At 44.9% G+C, this 25,028-nt stretch overlaps 2 protein-coding genes and 1 long non-coding RNA gene across 7 annotated transcripts in view; 2 read left to right on the top strand and 1 right to left on the bottom strand.

Moving 5' to 3' along the window:
- Positions 1 to 3,598, top strand: part of LOC132380950 (C4b-binding protein alpha chain-like) — a 55,150-nt gene extending 51,552 nt beyond the window's left edge. For all 4 annotated transcript variants that reach the window (XM_059949965.1, XM_059949968.1, XM_059949969.1 and 1 more), the window contains one exon: positions 1,094 to 3,598. The gene's annotated coding sequence lies outside the window, so the exon portion shown is untranslated. The remainder of the gene's footprint in view (positions 1 to 1,093) is intronic.
- On the bottom strand, positions 1,463 to 18,771 carry LOC132380952 (uncharacterized). Its single transcript, XR_009507882.1, has 2 exons — positions 18,530 to 18,771; positions 1,463 to 4,257 (listed from the first exon to the last, which is right to left on the bottom strand). It is a non-coding gene; the product is annotated as an uncharacterized LOC132380952 (long non-coding RNA).
- Positions 18,772 to 18,778: 7 nt separating this feature from the next.
- LOC132380951 (membrane cofactor protein-like) overlaps positions 18,779 to 25,028 on the top strand; it is a 53,199-nt gene continuing 46,949 nt past the window's right edge. Inside the window, exon 1 of one of the 2 annotated variants that reach the window (XM_059949970.1) lies at positions 18,779 to 18,892. In XM_059949970.1, coding sequence (XP_059805953.1) covers positions 18,832 to 18,892 — 61 coding nt within the window. In that variant the 5' untranslated portion in view covers positions 18,779 to 18,831. The remainder of the gene's footprint in view (positions 18,893 to 25,028) is intronic. The other variant, XM_059949972.1, reaches the window with a different exon arrangement.

Genomic DNA, 25,028 nt, shown 5'->3' with positions numbered 1-25,028 from the left:
GTGTGTATTTAAACAAAATACTTGCCACTCCATCAGAGTCAGGTTTAATATCACCAACATATGTTTTCATTCCTTGATGGATATTGAACCCTTGAACACTACATCACTTTTTAAATATATATTTCTGTTTTTGCATAGTTTTTGATCTGTTCAATGTATATATAACTCTAATTTATTTATTTATTATTATCATTATTTTATTTTATTTCCTTCTTTCTTACGTATTGCATTGAACTGCTGCTGCTAAGTTAACAAATTTCACAACACATGCTGGTGACAATAAACCTGATTCTGAAATTACAATACATGATAAAAAACTGTAAATGACATTAACTATATGGATGGGGAAAAGACTTGCCCATACCTCTTCTATGCCTCTCATAATTCTATAACCCCTCATTTTCTTGTGTCCTAAGGAATGAAGTCCTCTCCAACTTCAGGATTTCACAGATTACATTAAACTTAACTCTCGAGACTGCAACTGTGGAGTGTCATTGTTGAATTTCTGCTTTTTATTTCAAATAATTTAGGTTTGCAGAGACGTCTTTCCTGCTGGAAAATGAGCGATATTACTTTCTGGCTTTACCGTTAGTGTGACTCTATGACTTAGAACTGAGGGCAGTACACAGGAACAGGCCTTTTGGCTCACGATGTTGTGTCAACCGATTGAATTAGTAATCAGTGGTCAACTAAATTAATCCCGTCTGCCTGCACTATTTTGAGATCCCTCCATTGTCCTCACAGTCATGTGCCTTCTGAACGCCTCTTAAAAGTATCTGCCACTACCACCATCACAGGTAGCACATTCTAGGCACTCACCAGTGTGTTTTTAAATGAAACTTGTCCCACACACCTCCTTTGAAATGACTCTCTCACCCTAAATCAGAGGTTCACAACCTGGGGTCTATGGCATAAATGTATACTTTCTGGTATTAGACATTTCAACCCTGGGGAAAAGATGCTGTCTGTCTACTTTATTTTTGTCTCTCACAATCTTATAAATCCCTATCAGATCTCTTCGTAGACTTTTGAAAGCTACTTCTTAACTCTTTCTACACTATATTACACAACTTTTTTTTCTTTCCTTCTACAGATCGGTACTATGAAGTTATCATTTTGAATTTGATTAATTATGGCAGAGGTGTGGAACTGGAACTTCTCCTGCTGTGTCGAACAAGTGTATCGAGTATAGACATTCGATTAAGCAAATCCTGCATTTCCTTAGCGGTGTTTTTAAAAGAAAAGGATGAGAATACTCAGTCAAAATTATGTGCCAGCTCAATGAAGTTGCAAAGCAGCAGATTAAATGGAAATGTTCTCATGCTTGCAAAGGAATGTTTATGAAACTTCAGATCAATTGTAAAGAATTATATAGACATTTATATTACCCTGAAAAAATATCCCATTTGGAAGCTCCGGAGTAGCTGATCCCAGTATCTACTAGAGGATCCAAGTTGTATGATTGTTTCATGCTATTTCTAAATTCATAATTGATATAGATTATTCCAGGTGAAGATACTTATTGAGTCTGTTAATTTTGTTTGAGTGCTATTTAATATTTAAATCTGATGTTTCAATTTGTGGGTGCTTTTGAAATCAGCAAAACCAGTGCCAGAGTATTCTTGTTCAGAGGGTCTCAGTTTGTTCCAACAACCTGTTTTAAACATCTGGACAGATGATAGTGACATTGGTAATAAACCAGCTTACTGAGGTTAATTACATTTTGTTCAAAACCAAATTCGAAGATGCATAAAAAACGGGTGCTTCAAAAGAAGTCAACTTGTGTTTTTAAAACTTAATTAGAACTTCTGATTAATTTCACTGAAGTCCTGCACAGCAGAAATGTAACTTGCTCTTTGCTAATTCAGCACAAAAGGTGGATTTGTTTCTCTTTCCTTGTGTGCTGCTTTCAAGATGCTCCTGGCAAAGCGTTGTTAGTCTTTATACCTCTTCTAAAGCTGGGCTAGGATTACCCCTCCAAAGGCATGCAGTTCTGAACAACGCGAGCAAGTAGGTGGTTGCTTGAGGGGTGCAACTGAACCGCTCTCCTTTGCAGAAGAGGCCAGAATCTTCCCATGTCACCCGATGTGAGACCACCATTCTTACTTAAACCCTTCACCCCTACTGGGACCTAGGCCTCTGACAGCTGCTCGCCAGGATCCTCTGTCCTGCGCACGTCTTTCTAATTGTCCCCAGGTATGGCCCGTCTTCAAGGCGAAGATCCTCGCTCTCCCGGGGATGAGGCCCTTGTAGCTTCTAGTGGTGTTTCTGTTGATCTGGGTTTTTATGGGAAGGGGTTGCTAGCCCATGCCCAACCCACCGACCTTCGAAGCCGGGGTTGGGTCTGCCCGTGGAAGAGTTGATACCACTGTTTGCTCACCATTATTATTAATTGGCACTTGTATCTTTGCTGAATAGATGTTTATGTTCTGATTTTGAATGAGATTAAGAAATCTGAAATTGGTGCAAGCACCTGTGGGGCTTTTCTGTGTTAGGAGCTTCAAAGAGCCACTAGGCAGCACCTTAATGATGTCGAAATGAAGAACACTAATTTTAGAGACTTACTGTTTACTCTTTATGCTGACTGGCTTTTTTTTTTAGGTAAATTGTAAAATTGTGATGATGCTCGAAATTCTTGCCAATTGACTACACAGTAAGGCAGCGTAAACTTGTAGAAGCTGAGGGTTGGAGAGAACTGAAGATGGAGAGTTGTGAGGAAGCTGGAACAGAGTGGGAGTTTAGAGGCAAAGCTTGAGACACAGCTAAACATTCAATAAGGGAACACCTGCCGGGAAGAGGGTTGAGGCCAGACTAGACATTACACTAAGCTGGAGGGAAAACTTCAGATGAAACCAGAGCTTGGGTGAGAAGTCCTGTCGATTTTAGTTGTTGAGCGGATGGGAGTCACACAGATAACAAGAGCATGTAAAATTTTGTCCATAGTGGATCAAGGATCTCGTTTATTGTGCGAATAGTGCACATTGTGGCCTTATTTATTTAGAAGTTCCAAGGTGCAATAGAATTGCTCTTGGCTTGTGATTTAATTTTTCACTTTATAATTTTAAGTGAAATAAAGTGCTAAAGAATTCTTGCACTTAAGTTACAGTATTGGCACCTTATACCTAAACTTTGGTGTTTTTATTATATGCCCGATGATATTTATTAGTAAATTTATGGTTGAAGTTACCATATACTTCTGAATGTACTCAACACATCTGTTCACAAAGTTCACGTTCCCAGTGGGAAAGATATAGCATGCATCCTGTATCCACTGTTGTTACAACATTTTTGTTTTTGATGGGCAGGGCTCATCCTGTTGCTCTTCTTCACTTTGGAATATGGTGTTTACTTGTTTATTTTGCAGTGCTTATCAAGGTCATGTATATTATAAAACAGACCTAATGTCAAAGACTTAGTACGTCCTGAATCTGAAAGTACCACCCAGTTGTCAGTTTAACTTTTAAAGTACAGTGAAAGTTGATTAACTTGTTTTTGTCTAAACGAGCCCGTTCAGCTTTGGATCTAATGTCCAAGCATTAAATATAGTTTCCAAGTGCTGTTATCTCAACTGCTCATGTTAATAAAATCATTGCACTAATTAATTTCTCTTTCTTCCATCTTTTATGCTGCCCAATGATTACCCTTGTTGCAGGCTGTTCATTTGAACAGTAAACCAGTCGTCACTGTTCTAATTGGGATCTTGTTCTTGTGGCCAAGTCCTCGAAACCTGAGGTAGCCTTCACTGTTGAAGGTGAGATGGTGTCTAGCTATAATTCAGGGGATTACAATGGCAGTTCATTGGCTCTAATGGGCAACCACACAGGCTGAATTTAGAGACTTGCGTTCGTCAGGCTGGGTATGGACAGCATGCTTCAAAAAGGTTCATTTTATTGTCGAAGTATGTGTGTATGATACAACTGTGATATTTATCTTCTCATAAAAGACATCTTCGGAGAAGGGTCTCAGCCTGAAACATTGACTGTTCACTCTTCCATAGTGCTGCCTGACCTGCTGAATTCTTCCAGCATTTTGTGTGTGCCTCTTTATAGTACATGCCCTGTAAACCAGGCAGCATCCTGGTAAATCTCTACCGCACCCTCTCCGAAGCCTCCACATCTTTTCCACGAGTCAGCTCGTGTTCTGGTCCTGTTTGGGAATCTGCCTCTGGTCTTCTCCATAAGGCAACTCTCCTCGTGCTCAACGGTGTCTGATTGCTTGATCGAATTCCAAATTGCATGGCGCAGGCTCCGGCAGTTTCTGTAACACATACAAGACAAAAAGAACAAGCACAAAGTGTAGAAAAATAGCAATAATTGAGAGATTGGCTCTCTGGAAGACATTGCCCAAGGAATCATTTGCTGGTGCCATCTTGACCAGATCTATAAAATACTTCATCCATGAAGGATATTATTGAAGCTAATTGGTTCAAGTGCAATTGTGGTCTGTGCCACTGTGACCAATTTTCACTAAATCCGCACCATGAATTGAATTCACATTCCACGGTAGCCATGGATGGTTTGAGCCATGGTCTCTAGCAGAGTCAGTAATTAACCACAGAACCACCAGCGTACGGTTTGTGAACCTTTTGTAATTGTCTGGTTTTCTGCATTAATTACTGAAGATGAAGATCAGACTGTATCTTATAAGTCACAATAATGGACAAACACAATATGCCTAGACTAATAACACACAAACAATTGTACTTTTCATGTCTTTATTGAACACCTTGTTTAATCATTCACAGTCCAGGCTGGAAAAAGTGTGTAAACCCTCCAACTTAATAACTGATAGAACCTACTTGAGCAGCAATAACCTCCACCAAATGTTTCCTGCAGCTGTTGGTCTGAGTTCGACAACGGTGAGGAGGAATTTTAGACTATTCCTCCATATAAAACCATTTTAGTTCATCAATATTTCTGGGATACCTCGCATTAACAGTCCTCTTCAAGTCGTGCCACAGCGTCTCATTTGGGTAAGGTCTGGACTCTGACTTAAACATTCCAACACCCAAAGTTTTTTTTAAACCATCCTGTTGTTGATTTTCTCTCGTGATTCAGATCATTGTCTTGTATCATCCAACTTCTATTTAGCTTCAGTTGACAGACTCCTACGCTGACATTCTTCAGAAAACTGTCTTGATGCAATTTTATATTCATTGTTCCCTCAATGATTGCAAGCTGTCCAGACCCTGCGGCAGCAAAGCAGCCCCAAACCATGATCTCCTTCCACCGTGCTTCACAGTTGGGATGAAGCTTTGGTGTTGGTGTGCAGTGCCCTTTTCCCTACAAATGTAGCTGTGTGCATTTCTCCCAAAAGGTTCAACTTTTGTCTTATTGTCCTAAAAGCATTGTGGAACATCCAGGTGGTCTTTTGCAAACTTGAGATGTACAACAGCATTCTTGTTCATTGTTTTTTCTTATAGTGGACTCATGAACAGAGATGTTAGCAAGTATTAGAGATTTCTGTAGGTCTTTTACTTGTTACCCTGGGGTTCGTTCTCACCTCCTTCGGCATTCCTCGATGTGCTCTTGGTGTGATCTTTGCAGGATGCCCACTGTTAGGGAGAATATCAACAGTACTGAATTTCCTCCATTTGCTGACAATTTCTCTTGCTTTGGAATGATGAACACACAGGTCTTTAGGAGTTCTTTTGCTGCCTTCTCCAGCTTCACTCATCTCTATAATTCCACTAATGTACTCTGAAAGTTGTTTGGATCAATCAAGGCATGGTGCACATATACAGATCTTTCTGGAGAAGAGCAGGCTCTGTCAGTAATCTGACTTTGTGTGTCTCTTTCAATAGGGCAGGGCACCTCTACAACCCACACTTCCAACTTCATCTCATTGATTGGAACACCAAGCTCCAAGTAGCTTTTTTTTTAGAAGGCATTACACAAGAGGTTCACATACTTTTTCAACTTGGACTGTGATTGTTTAAATGGAGTACTCAATATTGACAAGAAAAAGTGCAATTGTGCATTACTAGTTTAGGCAGATTGTGTTTATTATTGTGACTTGGATGACAATCAGATCACATTTTATGAATAATTAATACAGAAAACCAGGTAACTGCAAAGGGTTCACAAACTTTTGCTTGCAACTGTACATGTTCGGCTGAATCAGTATCAGGTTTATTTTCTCTGATGTACCTGTACATTGCAGTTGCAGTACAGTGAAATAAAAATTACTATGTTACAATAAAACTATATATAGTATATGTAACAGAAATTATTTTAAAAACTGTTCTGTGTTCTTGTTTCAGCTTAGGGTATTCACAAACTTAAGAGGACAACATGTTCAAGGGCACAAGGGAACACTATTAAAACTAGCAAACCTGCAATACGAAACTAGAAACGGTTCTCTCTAGCAGCAGTTCAGAAATCAAAATACATATCTTCTAAATGAGCTGATCTGCAGGATGCTTCCATGCAGCCTGTCCCTGTCCTTCCCACTCCCTCTCTCCTCCCACCCCACTGTCCCTCTCTCCATCTCAGCCTGAGGCACTTGTTCTTTCTACTTGATGGCAGCAGCGAGAAAAGAGCATGGCTTGGGTCAGGGTCTTTAATGATGGATGCTGCTTTCAACAGCATTTCATGTAGATGTGCCGAATGGTTTGGAGGAATTTATCCATGATATACTGGCCTGAATCCTTTGTAGATTTTCCACTCAAAGGCTTCGGTGTTCCCATACCAAGCCTTAATGCAGCCAGTCAATACACTCTCCACTACACATCTATGGAAGTTTGTCAAAGTTTTTAGTGCCATACCAAATCTCTGCAGAGTCTTAAGGAAGTAAAGGCACTGTTGTGCTTTCTTTGCAATTACATTTATATGATGGGTCCAGTTCAGGTCCTCTAAGATGGCTACACCCAGGAATTTAAAGTTATTGATTTTTTCCACCCCTGATCTTCCAACGAGGACTGCCTCATGGACCTCTGCTTTCCCTCCCCTGCAGTCTACAATCAGTTCCTTGGCCTTGCTGACATTAAGTGACAGGTTGTTGTTATGACACCACCTTTGATATGGCTCACAAGTGTGGTGTCACCAACAAACTTGAATATGGTGTTGGAGGTGTACTTAGCCACACAGTCATCAGTGTAAAGTGAGTGGAGCAGTGGGCTAAGCACACACCTGTGGTGCACCTGTGCTGATGGAGTTTGTGGTGGAGATGTTTTTGCCAATACAAATTGACTTGGGTCTGAAAGTGACGAAACCTGAGATCCCATTGCACAAGGAGTATTAGATGCTCAGCTGTAACTGACAGAGAGCATCCTGATATATGCGTGTTTGCTGTTTAGATGTTCCAGGATTGTGTGAAGAATCAATGAGATGGCATCTGCTGTGGACCTGTTGCTCTGCTAGGTAAACTGGAACGGATTCAAGTTGTCACTTGGACGGGAGCTGATTTGTTTCATCACCAGCCTCTCAAAATTCTTCACTGTGGATGTAAGTGTAACTGGGGGAAAAAGTCACTTAGGCAGATAACCACGCTGTTCTTGGGCTCTGGTATGATTGAAGCCTGATCAAAGCACAAGGGTACCACACAACACTGAAGTGAAAGGTTTAAGATTTCCTTGAACTCATCAACTAGTTGGTCACCAAGATGGCATCAGGCTGCAGAAAATTGTTCTAAGTCTGCGGGAAGGAAGGGTCATATTGATCTTGGAATAGGTTAAAGGGCATGTACTATTCTGTAACAGCTAAAGAAACAGGGCAGAAAATAAGCTGCAAGATGATAACCTGATGGATTGTGAGGTCAAGAGTCCATTTTATGATATTAGAGACAATCATATCTTTTATTACTTATTTATTTATTGAAATAGTGCAGAAGGGCTAATTCTGCACTTCAAGCCACACCGACCAGCAATCCCGGATTTAACCCTAGTCAAATCACAGGACAATTTACAGTGACCAATTAACCTCCCATCCAGTACATATTTGGACTGTGGGAGGAAACCAACCACCCGGAGGAAACTCACATGGTCACAGGGAGAATATTACAGGCAGCGGTGGGAATTGAACCGGGGTTTCTGGTGCAGTAAAGTGTTGTGCTAACCACTATGGAACCATACCACCCCATCTTGAACTTACTGTTCTGTATGAACAGCATGCAAGATGAGATTCTCACTGTACTTGACAATATTAAATGGCTTCTTGGACTTTAGGCTAAGATCAAGTGTAGTTTTGTTGCAGACTACTATGATCAGGAGGCTGAGGAGAGGATAATTTGCTGATGTAGGGGTGGGTCCTCATACTGATTGGGTAACCAATCTAACACCGCTTTCCAGCAATTGACGCACGGCCAGAATGGCCTCTTTGACCCGCACACTGAGTGAAGGACCTGAGATCCAAAACGCTGTTAAGGGTGGCAGTGAAGGAAGCCCATTCGATAGGCACCGCTTCATTTGAAATTTAATCCTGCAAGTTCAAGGCAGAAGACATCTACTGCATTCAGGAATTCAACTGATTCTTTGACGCAACTTTCAAGTACGTGAAAGGATAGCAGAAGCTCCTGCGAGATTTTTATGAGAAGAACGAGGCAACTCTGTCACTGCTGAAGGAACAGCCCCTTTTCAGTAACCCCACCCAGGAGCGGGTGATAATGGTGCACACATGAGCCCATTGTGGGCCTCCTCACTGTTCTTGCCCATTATGCTGAGGGTGAAGGACATAAAGGACTTATTTGGGATCTGGACAAGCAGGTGACAAGCCAAGGTCAAGTCAAGGCTGGATGCCACTGTCCCCACCATCCACCTTTCCTCAGTCTTCGCCATTGGAGGGAACCGTGAGCACATGGTGTTGTTATGCATGCACCACAGCTCTGAGGGGCCGAAGGGTGCAGGGTAGCCCCCTCCTTTGTGAGAATCGCAAGATCGCTATTGATTTCGGTCAGGAGACCCAGGAAATGAGAGAGAGACCTGCAGAATGTCTCATTCCCCCGGCGATATAAAGCAACGGGACACGGCCATTGTGTCTTGAAGACAAACTTGTGTATTGCAATACTGTGCTACGTGGAAGCCCTCAGGCAAAGTGGGCTGGTTGAGGGAGGGATTGCATCACCCCAACCTAATTGACATCTGAGACCCTGTGAGTCAGGATAAAAGAGGGTCTGGGGAACAGCCCCTCAGACGCACCAGAAGAAACACTAGCGACCCCGTAATAGCAGAAGCCGGTGGAGAGGCCACGTGAGTTCGGTTCCATTTGCCCCAGAAACCGGTGCCCTTACCATGGAAAAACTGCTTTTAGCTTTCAAGGGGAAACCAACTCTCAAAAGACTCGAAGGATTGGCATCATCAAAGAACTGGGCAAGTTTAACCTGTCTCTCTCTCAACCCCAAAACGCTGCAGCTTGAAGGAACTAACAGTGACTTTTATATTTCCAGCGGACAATACATTAACCCCTAGACAACAATAGAGCTATTTCTTATTCATTATTATTATACCCGCACTTTTAGATTTAGTTTTGACGACATATGTTATCTGTATGTTTGCATTGATCTTATTTTTGTGCCCCTTTATCAATAAATACTGTTAAAAATAGTACCATCAGACTTCAACGTACCTCTCTATCTTTGCTGGTAAGTGACCTAGTTACGGGGTTCGTAACAAAATTGGGGTTCTTGTCTCGGGATTTGACACCAAATTGGGAGGCCAGTGAATCGGGCTTGTAAGTCCAAACTTGGATCTGGTTACGCGGGTAGCCAGACGGGAAACCAGCAAAGATGGACGTGGGTGAATTTATAGAAAACCCGAATCTGGAGGCACTAGAGGCGGCCATCAAATCAGACTTGATAAATTTGGCGAAGGGGTTAAACCTCACAGAGGTGAGGTTGTCAATGAAAAAGCGGGAGGTGCAAAGGGCAATAACTCGGTATTATATCAGGAAGAATGTGTTTGCAGCTGGGGTATTGGAATATGTCCCTGAAAAGGTACCAACTAGTGGGACGGCTCAGTTAGAGTTGGAGAAATTAAAATTGGAACATGCAATTAAGTTAAAGCAGCTAGAGGCAGCTGAGAAGGAGAATGAAAGAGCCGAGAGAGAGAGGGAGCAGGCGCTCCAGCTAAAGGAGTTAGAGGTGAAATGGGAGCTGGAAAGCTGAGAAACAAAGAGAGCATGAAATTCGGTTAAAACAACTGGAAGCAGCTGAGAAAGAGAAAGAAAGCTGAGAAGGAGAGGGAGGCAGAGAAACAGAGGAAACATTACTTGGAGATGGAGAAGTTACGGCAAGAGCCACGAGTTAAGGGGTCAGACCGAGAGGAGCGGTTCAATGTGAGTCGAGAGTTGAGGTTAGTATCTCCGTTCGAGGAGACGGATGTTGATAGTTATTTCTTGCTTTTTGAAAAGGTGGCAGTGAATCAGAAGTGGCCAGAGATCAGTGGGTGGCGCTGTTACAAAGTGTGTTAAAAGGGAAGGCACAGCGGACATATATGGCGTTGGCCATGGAGGAGGGAGAGGAGGAGAGTTATGACAAAGTAAAGGCAGCCATTCTCCAGAGTTATGAGCTAGTACCGGAAGCATATAGACAAAAGTTCAGAACTTTAAAGAAAGGGTGGAATCAGACGTATACCGAGTTTGCCTATGAGAAGGGTGTGCTCTTGGACCGTTGGTGCACAGCAGAGATAGTGGGGGAGGATTATTGGCATCTCAGGGAGTTAATTCTGATTGAGGAATTTAAAAGTTGTGTTTCGGAGGATATCCGGATGTATTTGAATGAGAAGCTGAATAAGTCCATCTCAGAATTTGCTAGGTTCGCAGATGAATATGCCCTAACCCACAAGACAAAGTTTTCCTCGAATAAAAGTTCCCAGAGAGACTGTGGGAACGATCGAGAAAGTCCGCCGGCTGAGGCAGAGGTCCCGCCGGGAGCTAGTGGTAAGGTTGAGGGGGAAAGGCCAGACAGCCAGAGATTTCCGGGCTTGACCTGTTTTATTTGTGGAAAGGGGGGGCATATTGCATCTTAGTGCTTTGCTCCGAGGAAAGAGACAGAAAAAGGGAAAGCAGCAGTCCCTATTGGATGTGCCATGGTAATCAGTAAATCAACAAGAGAGCCCCGGGTAGACAGGGTACGAGAAGGGTCTGAGACATGTCTGTCAAACGGAACCGTGTCTGTGATGGAGGGAGACACACCAGTTCCAGTACGGATCTGGAGAGACACGGGGGCTGAGCTGTCATTGGATCAGCAGTAAGGTACTGGATTTTGGTCACAAGACGAGAATGGTAGCTGTGAAAGGAATAAGCAAAGGGACAGAAATGGTGCCTGTACATAAGGTCATTATGGATTGTGAGCTGGTGTCTGGACCAGTTGAAATAGGGGTGCAATCAGAATTCCCGAGAACTGACGCGGACGTCCTTCTCAGTAACGATTTAGCAGGTGGTAAGGTTTGGGCAGCAATGACGATGACAAGCCGGCCAGTGAGTATTGCGGCCCCGCCCCTAGATTCCAAGATCTATCCCGCATGCGCAATCACTCGCAGCATGTTGAGAAAGGCAGCTGAGAAAGGGAGCAGTTTAAATCCGGCCAGTTTCGATTCAGTCGAGACGTTTTTACTGACCCTGTACCACGAGGGTTTAGAGGATGGTAAAACAAAGAGTAGAAAAGTGAAAGAGGGTAAGGGAGAGGAGGTCGACCTGCCCTTAGCGAGGAGAAAAGTTTTAGAGGCAGAGGATAAAGATGAGAAACAGCTAGAGCTGTCAGAAGGTCCAGGGTTGGACCTGGATGATCTGTCTGGGTTGGCAGAACTGTTTGAAGAAGTTGAAAATGCTAGAGGTGTTCCCGATAATGAAATGAGGGCAGTCCTAGCTGAAAAGGGTGCCTTTACCTTGAAGAAGTCTGCTGGGTTGGCAGATGAGGTTGTTTCAGCCTGCGGGGTTGAGTTTACTCCGGAAGGGAGTTGCCCAGAGAGTAGCTGGGAGAATCAGGGGAATTTAGAATTTGGACCGGGTACGGGTATTGAAAGCCTGAAAGAGGCCAATGTCCCATTTGAGTGTGTCCAAGATGGGGATGCACGTGGTACTGAACCTAGTAACGGAGCTCAGAAAATGTCTGAGGTACCTGATTCAGTTGAAAGGGACGGCCGTCCTTGTGGGTCAGATAGACTTGGTTCAGTGAAGAAAGGGTTAACCTTGGTAATAGTGGGAAGTGAGAGTTCCCAGGTGTTTGTGCTCCACAGTGTGTTAAAAGTTAATGCGAAAATCAAAAGTGGGGAGATAAATATTATTATTGAAGGAAACGCGAAATATGTTGTTCCCAAATCGAATGAAGAAAATTTGAAAACCTGCCGATCGCTTACAGATTAAGTTGGAAGATGACGGGGCCTCCCATGCTATTGTTATTCCAGAGTGTGGTGTGAAAAGGCAGAATTTGAAATGCTGCTTGAACCAAGAGTTCGAACTGAAAGCTAATAGCCTGAAGGGTCCTGAAGAGAGGACTAGTAACCTGTGTAAAATTAAAGAATTGGGTGGAAATTCAGAAGATGGTCTTAGTTTGAGACACGGTGTTGATAAAATAACTCCTATGAAAGAAGCGGGCGAGAGCTTATTTTGCCAGGGTACCCAAGCTCCCCACGTGGGAACTAACCGGAAAAGAGGCGAGGGTTAATGAGGACGCCATTTTTAAATAGCAAAAGCAGGTTTTACGGGATTTCGACAAAGCATGTGAATAATAAAGACAACCCCCATGGAAGCCTGCCTATTAAAGTTTGAAAGCAACAAAAAGATTAGTATTTGCATGAACTTTTGTAGATACACGTAAGCTAAGATCACAACTCCTTAGTTTTTGTTTGCTGAAGGAAAGAAATAAAAATAGGTGGTTATTCAATTGAAGTCTGATGCTACAAGACTTTAGTAAGGTACAAGATGTTAAGATATTAAAGGAAGTGACACTGTAATTGTTAACTGTTTAGATGCCGAATTGAATGTATAACTATTACTCTGTAGTGAAAAGGAAAAGCTTTTGTATTGTGTTTCACCGCTGGTGAAAACGCTTTGAAGAAAGGGGGTGTTGTGTATCTACCACAGCCTTGAGGGGCCGAAGGGTGCGGGGTAGCCCCCTCCTTTGTGAGAATCGCAAGATCGCTATTGATTTAGGTCAGGAGACCCAGGAAATGAGAGAGAGACCTGCAGAATGTCTCGTTCCCCCGGCGATATAAAGCTACGGGACACGGCCATTGTGTCTTGAAGACGAACTTGTGTATTGCAATACTGTGCTACGTGGAAGCCCTCAGGCAAAGTGGGCTGGTTGAGGGAGGGATTGCATCACTCCAACCTGATTGACATCTGAGACCCTGTGAGTCAGGATAAAAGAGGGTCTGTGGGAACAGCCCCTCAGACGCACCAGAAGAAACGCTAGCGATCCCGTAATAGCGGAAGCTGGTGGGGAGGCCACGTGCATTCGGTTCCATTTGCCCGGAAGCTGGTGCCCTTACCATGGAAAAACGGCTTTTAGCTAACAACGGGGAAACCAACTCCCAAAAGACTCGAAGGATTAGCATCATCAAAGAACTGGGCAAGTTTAACCCGTCTCTCTCTCAACCCCAAAACGCTGCAGCTTGAACGAACTAACAGTGACTTTTTTATTTCCATCAGACAATACATTATCTCCTAGACAACGATAGAGCTATTTCTTATTATTATACCCGTACTTTTAAATTTAGTACTGACGACGTATATTATCTGTATGTTTGCATTGATCTTATTTTTGTGCCCCTTTATCAATAAATACTGTTAAAAATAGTACCATCAGACTTCAACGGACCTCTCTATCTTTGCTGGTAAGTGACCCAGTTACGGGGTTCGTAACAGTGTACACTGGGAAACCCAGGGTATGCCGGAACTGCGATACGTCAGGACATGCTGTGGCCCAATGCAGTGCAGTAATTTGCAAGAACTGCAAGCAAAGGATTGCACAGAAAGTTAATACTGCAACCTTTGTGGAAAGGCCGGCCCCCTCTACAAAGCCTGTCCAAAATGTGCCGGCACCTACGTATGGGCACAAGAGGAGGTGCTGGCACCGAAACAGCCCTGGCAAACGTCAATGCGTAGAGGCAATAATCTGCACAGGTCTGAAGCCTGGCACGGAGCAAAGGCCAACCACCTTGAGCTCCACATCCCCACTCAAAATCCCCGGGCCCCTCCAAAAGACGAGGAGGAGGGGAGGGCACAGGGTGAAGCAGAATGATGGGTGCTGAAGACATCAGCCAAGACACAATGGGCTGAAGAAAAGGGCAGGGCAACATACAGCCACCAGCAACCTATCCCCCATCGAGGGAGGAAACCGGTTTAAGTAGAGGAAGCATGTAGTGGATGGATGGGAAAGGAATTCTGCTGACCACCCTACAGATCCAGGAGGCTGCGAGCAGCATGACGCCCAGTCAACCCAGCTCTGTGAAACCGGAAGTAGCGCAGAAGCCTCTGGCCTCCATCTCTGGGAGACTGGGAACAGAACAGGAGCCACCAACCCACAACTCTGGTTGTCTGGGAGCAGAACCTCGTCTGGCACTCACCAGCTGAGAGAGGTGAAGAATGTAACTCAGCCAGTGCAGGAGAAAGAAACTGTGAACAATATTCCCACCACTCACATCACCAACATCCGGGGAGGATTATCTTCAGTACCCAAGCCCACAAAGGCACACCGGTTTACTAAAGCTGTGGGCACGATGGCTCAAGGCTGAGTGACAAAGGCGGTTGAGACGGTGGCCCCGGCCTTTGTCTGAGTGGTTGGGGGGCAATGATTGCAATACTTCTGGCCTGGGGATTCTGCTCAATCACCCCCTCATGGTGGCAGACGTAAAGTACCGAAGCAGTCCGCTCCACCTAATCAACCTGTACACCACAGCCACGTGCAGTGAGCGACTGGCCGCCCTTGATCAGCTCCCATTGCTTCCGGCAATGTCCCAGCCAGTCATTTGGCCGGAGACTTCAACTGATGCGGCTGGTCGATCTGGCAGCACTGACAGCAGGCTGGATAGCACCTCCAGGTTCCTGGAGGAAACGCTGAAAATAGCCACGCTGCTCGATGCCTCTGGCACCCCCCCCCCCCCCCCACCACCAAAGGTGGAGCACAGCTGCGACCCACCTGGTCACAATCAGGTGGCCCAGACCACTCACGGATCGAATTCCTCTTCCTATCAGAGCATGTCCACCGACGTCACGCTGGTGTCCTTCTCTGACTGCTGCCTTCTGCGAGCCTGTGGTCACCTACAGGAAGACCAGAATGGTTCACAGGGGAGCTTTGTGATCCACAGACTTGAGGAGGAGGACAGCTCAGTAGCATACTCAAAGAAGGCCATATGAGGATCTGTGGGTCCTTCTGTGCCAGTCTGTGTGACAGGAAGGCCACAGTGTCCTAGAACTTCCTGCCTTCTCTCACACAGGTTTTAGATGGCAGCAAGAGAGTCTGGACCAGTCACTGACCCTGGACGAGCTGACTGGCTCCATCCTTTCCTTTGACTCGAGTAAAACTCCTGGAAGCTTACTGACTTCCCAGTTGAATTGTACTTGGCTCCGTGAGACTGGATGGGCCCTGATCTGCTGGAAGTGTACAATGCTATGCTTCTAGCTGGCTTCATGTCAGACTCCATGAGGAGGGGCATCTATGCCCTCATCTCCAGGCAGAAGGGGAAAAGAGATGTCATCAGGAAGTGGAGACCCATTTCACTCTTGAGTGTGGACTATAAGATCCTGGCCACCACCGCCAACACAGTCAAGTCTGTTCGGGGTCAGGTGACTAAACCTTTGCTGTACCTGGCAGGAAGATCTTTGACAGCCTTGTGCCGCTGAGGGACGCCATCACCCTTGGACGGGATGGGGTGGACACCTGCTTGGTCAGCTTGAACCAGGAGTAAACCTTTGACAGGATATCACACATGATGGACATACTCTCCAAAATGGGATCTGTGGAAGGAATCAGGAATTGGATCCAACTGCTCTACACAGACATCTGTAGTGCAGTCCAGGTCAACGGGTAGGATACAGATAGCTTCCCCATCAGTTCTGGGGTCAGGCAAGGCTGCTCCCTCTCCCGTCTTGTTCGTGTGCTGCATAGAATCCTTTGCCGAAGCCATCAGGAGGGACGAGAGCACAAGAGGGGTGACACTGCCAGGCAGTGGAGGGACCCACGTGAAAACCTCCATGTACGTGGACGACGTCACCATCTTCTGCTCTGATCTGAGGTCAGTTCACAGTTTAATCAGCATCTGCAACCAGTTTGAGCTGGCATCAGGGGCCAGGGTCAACCGCACGAAGAGCGAGGCCATGCTCTTCAGCAACTGGCCCGACCGATCCGAAGTCCCCTTGGCCGCAGGTCCGATCAGGTGAAGGTGCTGGGGATCCGATTCAGAGGGGCTGAGGCATGCAACAAAAATTGGCTGGAGTGGACTGGCAGTGTAAAGCAGAAATTGGGACTGTGGAAAGGGCGCTCCCTTTCGGTCATCTGGCGTGAACTACTCTCAGGGCTGTACGTGGTGCAGGTGTGGCCACTCCCTGCTCCTCCAATTTGGGAATCATCCAAACTGTCTTCATTTTCATCTGGGGATCCAGGATGGAGTGGGTCAGCTGGGTCACCATGATTAAGTTTATGGACCAGGACCCAGCCTGATTGGCGGTGAGAGAGGCATTCCCAGTCAGGTCTTGCTCCCGCTGCCTGAAGTGGGGGAGAGACAGTGACTCACCTCCTTACGCACGGTGGGTTTGGGTAGAAGCTATGGAGGAAGATGAAAGGCCCCGTGTCACATTTCACCCTGAGCTGCCACATAACAGAGGACTCTCTGATCTACGGGCTGTTCTCGGGACGACCACAGAGACAAACATCCGGGGCTGCTGGCTGATCATCAAACCGGTGAAAGATGCTCTATGGTCGGGCCGAAAGCCGTCGAGATGTCGGCGGAATAATGCTGCCAACTAGCACGTTCCAGGCTGCTGGAGTACGCGCTGTCGGTTTAGGGTCTATCTTCCAGAGAGGGAGGGGCCAGGTTGGGGAAAGAAGTCCTGAATTACTGTAGTATTTAATAAAAACCTTAGGGTGCCACATGAGGGGAGGTAGTGCACAACAGGATGACCACCGGTGTGGAGAATAAAAAGTTATGGAGCAGTTTATTCTTGTTTTGTTAATAAAAATAATAAACCAATGTCAACAGTATTGATAGAAGCTCTCCTTCACCGTTTTGGGTCAAGCCCTCTCCTCTGATTTCAAGACTGGAAAAGTCGACTACCTATTTCGTACCCCCTCCCCACACACCGCTGGGTTCATTCAGCAAATGGGCTCCACATTCCAGCACCTGCACTCTGTAGTCTGTTTCGTGTCTCCACTGAATTCTCAGACTTTCCTCTCTCGTTCCAGCCTCTCTCATTCTCCCTCACCCCGCTGCCCTGCCTGGCAGCAATTTGGCTCAGTGGCTCAATTTAATTCTTAATAGTTCAGGGTGAGTGGTGGGGGATTGGGGGCACTCCGGGACTGATGTGGGTCGCGGACCAGGAGCGCGCCTGGTGTGAGTGGAAACGGGTCGAGGGGCAGGTAAACAGTATAATGAGCACTGCATACTGACGTGAACGCCGTAAGTACGACATAGCTGCGTAACCTACGCTTTAAGGCTGATTTATTCTTCTGTGCCAAATGAACGTCATAAGTATGGCGAGGCCGTGTAACCTACGCCATAGCCTGACGCGCACCTCTCCAAAAGTGTAATTGTGCATCGCGGTCATGCAGACAGCAACAACTGTGATTGGTCTACTTGGTAACATCGCATTTCCTCCTGTCTATAGGCATACTGTACGTACACTGATGCGAAATAAATGGTTGGAGACGATGAGTCAAATCTACCTGCCGACATCCGAAAGTATTTGAAATGCATTTCCTCGTCCATGCCTCTCAGTGGCCAGACAAGCACAGAAAATTCACCCTCCTTCTGTCTCAATTCGTTCAATGGTCGTATATACCATCTCCTCCGACATCTTCTCTCTTTTCGGTGTTGCAGTAATTTCAATAAAAGTAACCCTTGTTCAACACTTATTAGCTCCAACTCCGAAGTGATGCGCTCAGTTGCCATTGTTTGAACTACACGAAGTATTGTCTTGTTTATTATTTATGCCTGCACTGTTTTGTGCACTTTATGCAGTCCAGGGTAGGTCGGTAGTCTGGTTTTTGTACAGTGTTATGTAACAGCATGGTCCTGAAAAACATTGTCTCGATTTTACTGTGCACTGTACCAGCTGTTATGGTCGAAATGACAATAAAAAGTGACGACTTGAAACTCTATGGAGTGGCATGGAAACCCTACCGCCGACTAGCGTTTTGGCGGGGAATTGCAGAGCGACGCTCACACACCAACGCACAGGTGTACATGCTCACAACGGCATAGGCTACTATGTATTAGTATAAATCAGCCTTTAGGCCACACTCAGGTTGAAGGAGCGACACCTTGTATTCCGTCTGGGCAGCCTCCAACCGAGTGCATGAATATCAATTTCTCGAACCTCCTGTAATTACCCCCACCACCTCCTCCTCCTCCTCCTCTTCTCCCGGTTTCACCGATTACCTTCTACATCTTTCTTCTATATCCGCACCTTCTTTATCTGACCTCTCCCCTTCTTGCCTAGTCTTAATGAAGGGTCTCAGCCCGAAACATCGACTTTTCCACAGATGCTTCCTGGCCTGGGGAGTCCTCCAGCATTTGCCCTGGGCTCAGTCACGTCTGCCTGGCAGTCCCGAGGTTCAGAGCGCCAGTATAAAGCATGGCGGCACCATGTCTCGGCTTCACCCCGGAGCGCAGGCGCTCCTACTGGAGTCGCCCTTCCGGCGTTGCCGTCACGCAGGCTGCGGTAATTTCCGGTGGCGACTATGGCGGTTGCGTTGTTGTTTGCTTTGCTCTGGGCGATCGTGGCGAGGGCCTCGGGGGCAGGTGAGCGCGCCGGGGCTCGGTCGGGACGGGGACGGGGACGGGGCCTGGGTATCCGGGCCGGAGTGACGAGGGGAGTGTTTGTCGTTAGGGATTGGGCTCACTGCTATCCGGTCGGCTCTGAGAGATCTGCACCGTTCCTGTGTTGGCTGTGTAAGGTTGCCGACAATCTCTCAGCATTCCCGCTGTGATCTTGCTTTGATTCACTCAGCCGCTTTCTCGCGTCTTGTTCCCTACGGGGTCTGGAGAGGAGATGCTAACGTTTTGGGCGGCTGTAACACGACGTGCCAACTCTAGTGCTCAGTCCACCGGCTGATTAACACAAATGTGCCATAGGTTGCTTCACCCTCTTGTCAGAGCACCAAAACAGGCCCTTTGGCCCATCTAGTCCGTGCCTACATATTTAACCTGCCTAATCCCATCGATGTGCACGGGACCATTAGCCCTCCATCCACGAATCTATTCGAACTTCACTTAAATGTTGAAATCGAGCTCGCATGGACCACTTGTGCTGGCAGCTCATTCCACACTCTCACAACCCTTTGAGTGAAGAAGATTGCCCTCATGTTCCCATTAGACTTTTCACCTTTCACCCAGTTGTAATCCCACCCAGCCTCAGTGGAAAAATCCTGCTTGCATTTACCCTATCTGTCATCATCATCATCATTAGGCTCCTCGATACCAAGAGTCTGCACTGACACCAACTTACGGCCTTCTACCGTGCTTATGTTTATTATTTATTGTAATGCCTGCATTGTTTTGTGCACTTTATGCAGTCCTAGGTAGGTCTGCAGTCTAGTGTAGTTATTTTGTGCTGTTTTACTTTGTTTCTTTGTAGTTTTTGTATCGTTTCATGTAGCACCATGGTCCTGAAAAACGTCTCGTTTTTGCTGTGTACTGTACCAGCAGTTATGGTCGAAATGACAATAAAAAGTGACGACTTGAGGTGCCATGCCCAGTTTGAGCTTTGACTGCCATGGCACACACACTACTGTTTTGGGTTAAATGGATCAATTCATTGGTATTCATTTCCAGTTCTCTGGCTGCTATCTCCATCATCATTTGTCTTTGTCTTCCACTTGCTTTCTTCCCTTCAATCTTTCCCATAATTACCATGCGTTCTAATTCCTCTTTCCTAATCACATGTCCAATGAAGTTGCTTTGCCTTTTCATGATCTGATACATTATTTCTCTTTCTGTGCTTGCTCCATTCATCCTTGTTGGATAGTTGTTTCGTCAATGATATTCTTTGCATCCTCCTCAAAAAACCACATCTCTGCTGCTTTAATTCGTTTCCTCATGTTACTAGATATTGTCCAACATTCAGAGCTATATTACACAACTGGATAACCATAACATTTTAGTTCTCTGAGACAGGTTGTCATGCCTAGTGTTGTCAGTTGGTCAGTATACTCTTCATTCTCATAAAGGTGTCTTTTGCCATCCCTATTCTTCTCTTGATGTCCATGTCGTACCTGCCATCTGATGTCACCCAGCCTCCTAAGTAGCAAAAGTTCTGTACTTGTTTTATGCCTTCCCTGTTTGTTCTCAGCCTGCAGATAGGATTCTCCTTCTTTTTGGATATCACCATACATTGTCTTTTTGCAATTGATAGATAGACCCATTTTTGCACTTTTCTTCAACAACCGTATCAATTCAGTTTTGTAGTTCTTCCTCTATACTTGCAATTAACACAGTGTTATCTATATATCTGAAATTATTGATGTTTTCACCACCAACTGTGATTCCCAAGATGTCTGTTATTTTTTGTAATATTGTTTCAATGTACTCATTAAACAAGTAGGGAAAAAACACACCCTTGTCTAACGCCTCTTTTGGGACTGCCTCACTTCTCCATCTATTCTTACAGCGGCAGTTTGTTCCCAGTACAGATTTCTGATTAGGCGGAGGTCTTTCGAATCTAGATCTAGAGTTCCCTGTAATATTTCAAATAACTTACTGTGCTTCACTTTATCAAATGCTTTTGTGCAGTCAATAAAACAAACTAATCTTTCTGCACTTGAATAGCTCGTTCTGATAGAATCCTTAACATCAATATCGTGTTTCTTGTACCTTTGTCTTTCACAAAACCACAGTCTTAGAGTATCAACCCAGCTTCTTTCTCCCACTTCTCTTTAATATAAAACGTGTTTTCCTTTTTGGCATGAGAGAGGGCATTATATAATTGAGAAATTGATTGACTTAGTATTGAGCTGTCAGCCAATTTCAGAATCTTGAAAAATTCTAATTCTGCTGTTGATAAGTCTGTATAACTACAATTCTGGTTAAAGTAGTGTCATACTTGAAGGTACCTTAAAAAAAAGTCGTTGTGTTCTAGGCTGTGTTTGTCCTTCAGGTATTGAAACCTTGGTAATGCACTTTTGTGTGTGAATGAGAGGTTGTAAGGCCTTTCTTTGTCCATAATTCAAGTTTTTTAATCTCCTCTGTTGGGCAGGAATTCGGTATCTTAAGCACACCATCTGAAAAGTTTTAGCATGTTGTAGATTCCACATGAATTAGCCACCTTCTGCCATGCTTTTAGTGTGAGATTTATCTAGCTGTTTTTAATCTTTTCCAACTGGGCCATCAATCCTTTGTCCACAGTTGAGGCCTGTGGAGGAAAACTTAATCAATCCAAATTCTGTTTCCTTCCATCTAGCCTTGTATTGCCCGTTACACCAATACAACAAAGGGGTTATCTGTGAAGCTAAACATAGTTTCTTAAGCAAGGAAGTACCATGCCTTCTCTTTCCTTTCCTAACTGTAAGGTGTTAAATCAGATTCTAGGTTTCTTCCCTTGCCAGATAAAGCAGGAAATCCAATTGCCCCGTTCCCTGAATTGATTATCACCTACCTCCACAGGTAAAGTCTGGAAAAAGTAAAGTAACCGAGGGACAATATTCATTTTTATGGTATTTATCCTTGAATTTAAACTTAAAAAGGGGATAAGATTCCATCTATGTATATCTGTTTTTATCTCTGAAATTAATGGCCCATAATTTATCTGTAACAATGTTGAAAGATCTTTTGGTAGTGTTATTCCTAAATATTTTAATGATTTAGCTTCCCATTTAAGATCATACGTATCCTGCAGTTTTTTGGATGCTGTATAATTTAGGGACATAACCTGCATTTTCTTCACATTAATTTTATAACCTGATATTTTCTGGAACTCGTCCAATAGTGTAAACAATCCGATGCATGGTTTTTCTGGTTCGCTCAAATAGACTAAGATGTCTTCTGCAAATAGCGCCACCTTCTGGTCAATCCCTGCCACCTTGATACCTTTTACAATTTCACTCTGTCTTACTGGTTGGGCTAAAAGTTTAATGTATATTGCAAAGAGGAGAGGGGAAATTGGGCATCCCTGTCTAATTCCTCTCTCTAAAATTAAAAAAAAGTCAGAGAGGTCCCTGTTTATCTTAATTTGAGCTATAGGCCTGGCATATAAAGTCTGGATTACTTTAATAAACTTTTCTTGAAAGCCGAATCTTCCTAACACCTTGTATAGGATCTAACCCATCTAACTCAGTGGGCCCCAACCACTGGGCCGCAAAGCATGTGCTACCAGGCCGCGAGGCAACGATATGATTTGGCGATATGAGTCAGTTGCACCTTTCCTCATTCCCTGTCACGCCCACTGTTGAACTTGAACGCATGCAAGGTCATCAGTCGGTCATTGACCGACAACTACTTGATGAGTTAAAAAACAAATGTCACTTGAGAGTTTCTTTGGAAGAGGTGGTAGGGACATAAAGGGCCTAACAATGATGATAACACAGAGACAGCTCAGGCCGAGACTGCAAAAAAAAGGAAAGCTTCCTTCAACAGAAAATAAGACGAGTCATACATAAAATATGGCTTTAATGCGACTGGTGACTCGCACGCTCCAAGCCCCTGTGTCTGATATGTGGAGACAAGCTGTCTAATGAGGCAATGAAGCCCTCAAAACTACTATGGCACCCTGAGTCCAAGCACCCTGCACTTAAAGACAAACCCATTGAGTTTTTTTGAGTGGAAAAAATGTGGGCAAGCGAGACAGAAGCAAGTGCTGAGAGCCACCACCTCCACAAATGCTGCTGCTCTGAGAGCGTCGTACTCAGTGGCTAGCCGTATTGCTAAGGCTAAGAAGCCTTTCACTGTTGGTGAAGAATTGATTCGGCCTGCTGCCAAGGACATGTGCCGTGAACTGTTGGAAGAAGCTGCAGTTAACAAGATGGCACAGGTTTCTCTTTCAGCTACCACAGTTTCAAGGAGAGTCGGTGACATAGCGGAGGACATCGAAGCACAGCTGTTGGAACGGCTTAACATGTCACCATGATATGCTATCCAGGTCAACGAGTCTACCGATGTCGACAACAAGGCAATACTGCTGGTTTATGTGCGATAATACATTTCAAAACGATGTGCAAGAGGATATGTTTGTGCACTGCTGCTGCCAACTAACACAACTGGGGCAGAACTATTCCAGTTTTTAAATGACTACATGTCAGGCAAATTGGACTGGTCACTCTGTGTTGAAATGTGCGCAGACGGGGCTGCAGCTATGACTGGACGGCCGTCTGGTTTCACTACCTGAGTCAAAGAGGTTGCCCCTGAATGCCAGTCTACACACTGTGTCATACACAGGGAAATGCTGACTAGCCAAAAAATGTCACCTGATCTTAACAGCGTATTGAGTGACATTGTTGAAGTTATCAATCAAATTGAAGCCCTTAACTCACGTCTGTTTGAGCAGCTTTGCGAGGAAATGGATGCAGAGCACAAATGCTTCTCTTACACACTGAAGTCAGGTGGCTATCAAGGGGGAGAGCCCTGGCCAGGGTTTTTGAGTTAAGAGAGCCGCTACAGAGATTTCTTTCAGGAAAAAAGTCACCACTGGCAGTGCATTTCAGTGACAAGGAGTGATAGATGATAGATAGATAGATACTTTATTCATCCCCAAAGGGAAATTCAACATTTTTCCAGTGTCCCATACACTTATTGTAGCAAAACTAATTACATACAGTATTTAACTCAGTATAAATATGATATGCATCTAAAATCACCCTCCCAAAAAGCATTAATAAATAGCTTTTAAAAAGTTCTTAAATAGTTTACTAAAGTGCATTGAGTGGTAACTTAAGCTCAGTCCTAACCCCGGCACTTTAACATGTCTTGCCCCTGGTGGTTGAATTGTAGAGCCGAGTGACGTTGGGGAGTAATGATCTCTTCATCCTGTCTGAGGAGCATTGCATTGACAGCAACCTGCCGCTGAAGCCGCTTCTCTGTCTCTGGATGGTGCTGTGCAGAGGATGTTCAGGGTTTTCCAAGATTGACCGTAGCCTACTCAGCGCCCTCCTCTCTGCCACCGATGTCATATTCTCGAGTTCTGTGCCCACGACAGAGCCCGCCTTCCTTACCAGCTTATTAAGACGTGAGGCGTCCCTCTTTTTAATGCTGCCTCCCCAGCACACCACCACAAAGAAGAGGGCACTCTCCACAACTGACCGATAGAACATCTTCAGCATCTCACTACAAACATTGAATGACGCCAGCCTTCTGAGAAAGTACAGTCGACTCTGTGCTTTCCTGCACAGGGCATCTGTGTTGGCAGTCCGGTCTAGCTTCTCGTCTAACTGCACTCCCAGATACTTGTATGTCTTAACCTGCTCCACACATTCTCCATTAATGATCATTGGCTCCATATGAGGCCTAGGTTTTCTAAAGTCCACCACCATCTCCTTGGTCTTGGTGATATTGAGACGCAGGTAGTTTGAGTTGCACCATATCACAAAGTCCTGTATCAGTTTCCTATACTCTTCCTCCTGACCATTCCTGACACACCCCACTATGGCCATGTCATCAGCGAACTTCTGCACATGGCAGGACTCCGAGTTAAATTGGAAGTCTGATGTGTAGTCTGAATGTGTATCTGAAGTCTGATAGCAATACTTGCTTATCTGTGTGACATCTTCAGCCTGTTCAGTGAACTTAATTTGTCACTTCAGGGGAGAATGACAGCTGTCTTCAAGTTGGCAGATGAAGTGTCTGCTTTCAAAGCCAAACTGGAACTGTGGGGACTGCGAGTGGACAAGGGTATATTTGACATGTTCCCAACATTAGTTGGGATTTTGGGAGAGACTGAGGCTGCATTGTC

Source organism: Hypanus sabinus, chromosome 25 (genome assembly GCF_030144855.1).
Source record: "Hypanus sabinus isolate sHypSab1 chromosome 25, sHypSab1.hap1, whole genome shotgun sequence".
NCBI lineage: Eukaryota > Metazoa > Chordata > Chondrichthyes > Myliobatiformes > Dasyatidae > Hypanus > Hypanus sabinus.
The sequence above is the reverse complement of the archived record's forward strand: the minus strand, read 5'-3'. Positions and strand labels throughout refer to the sequence as shown.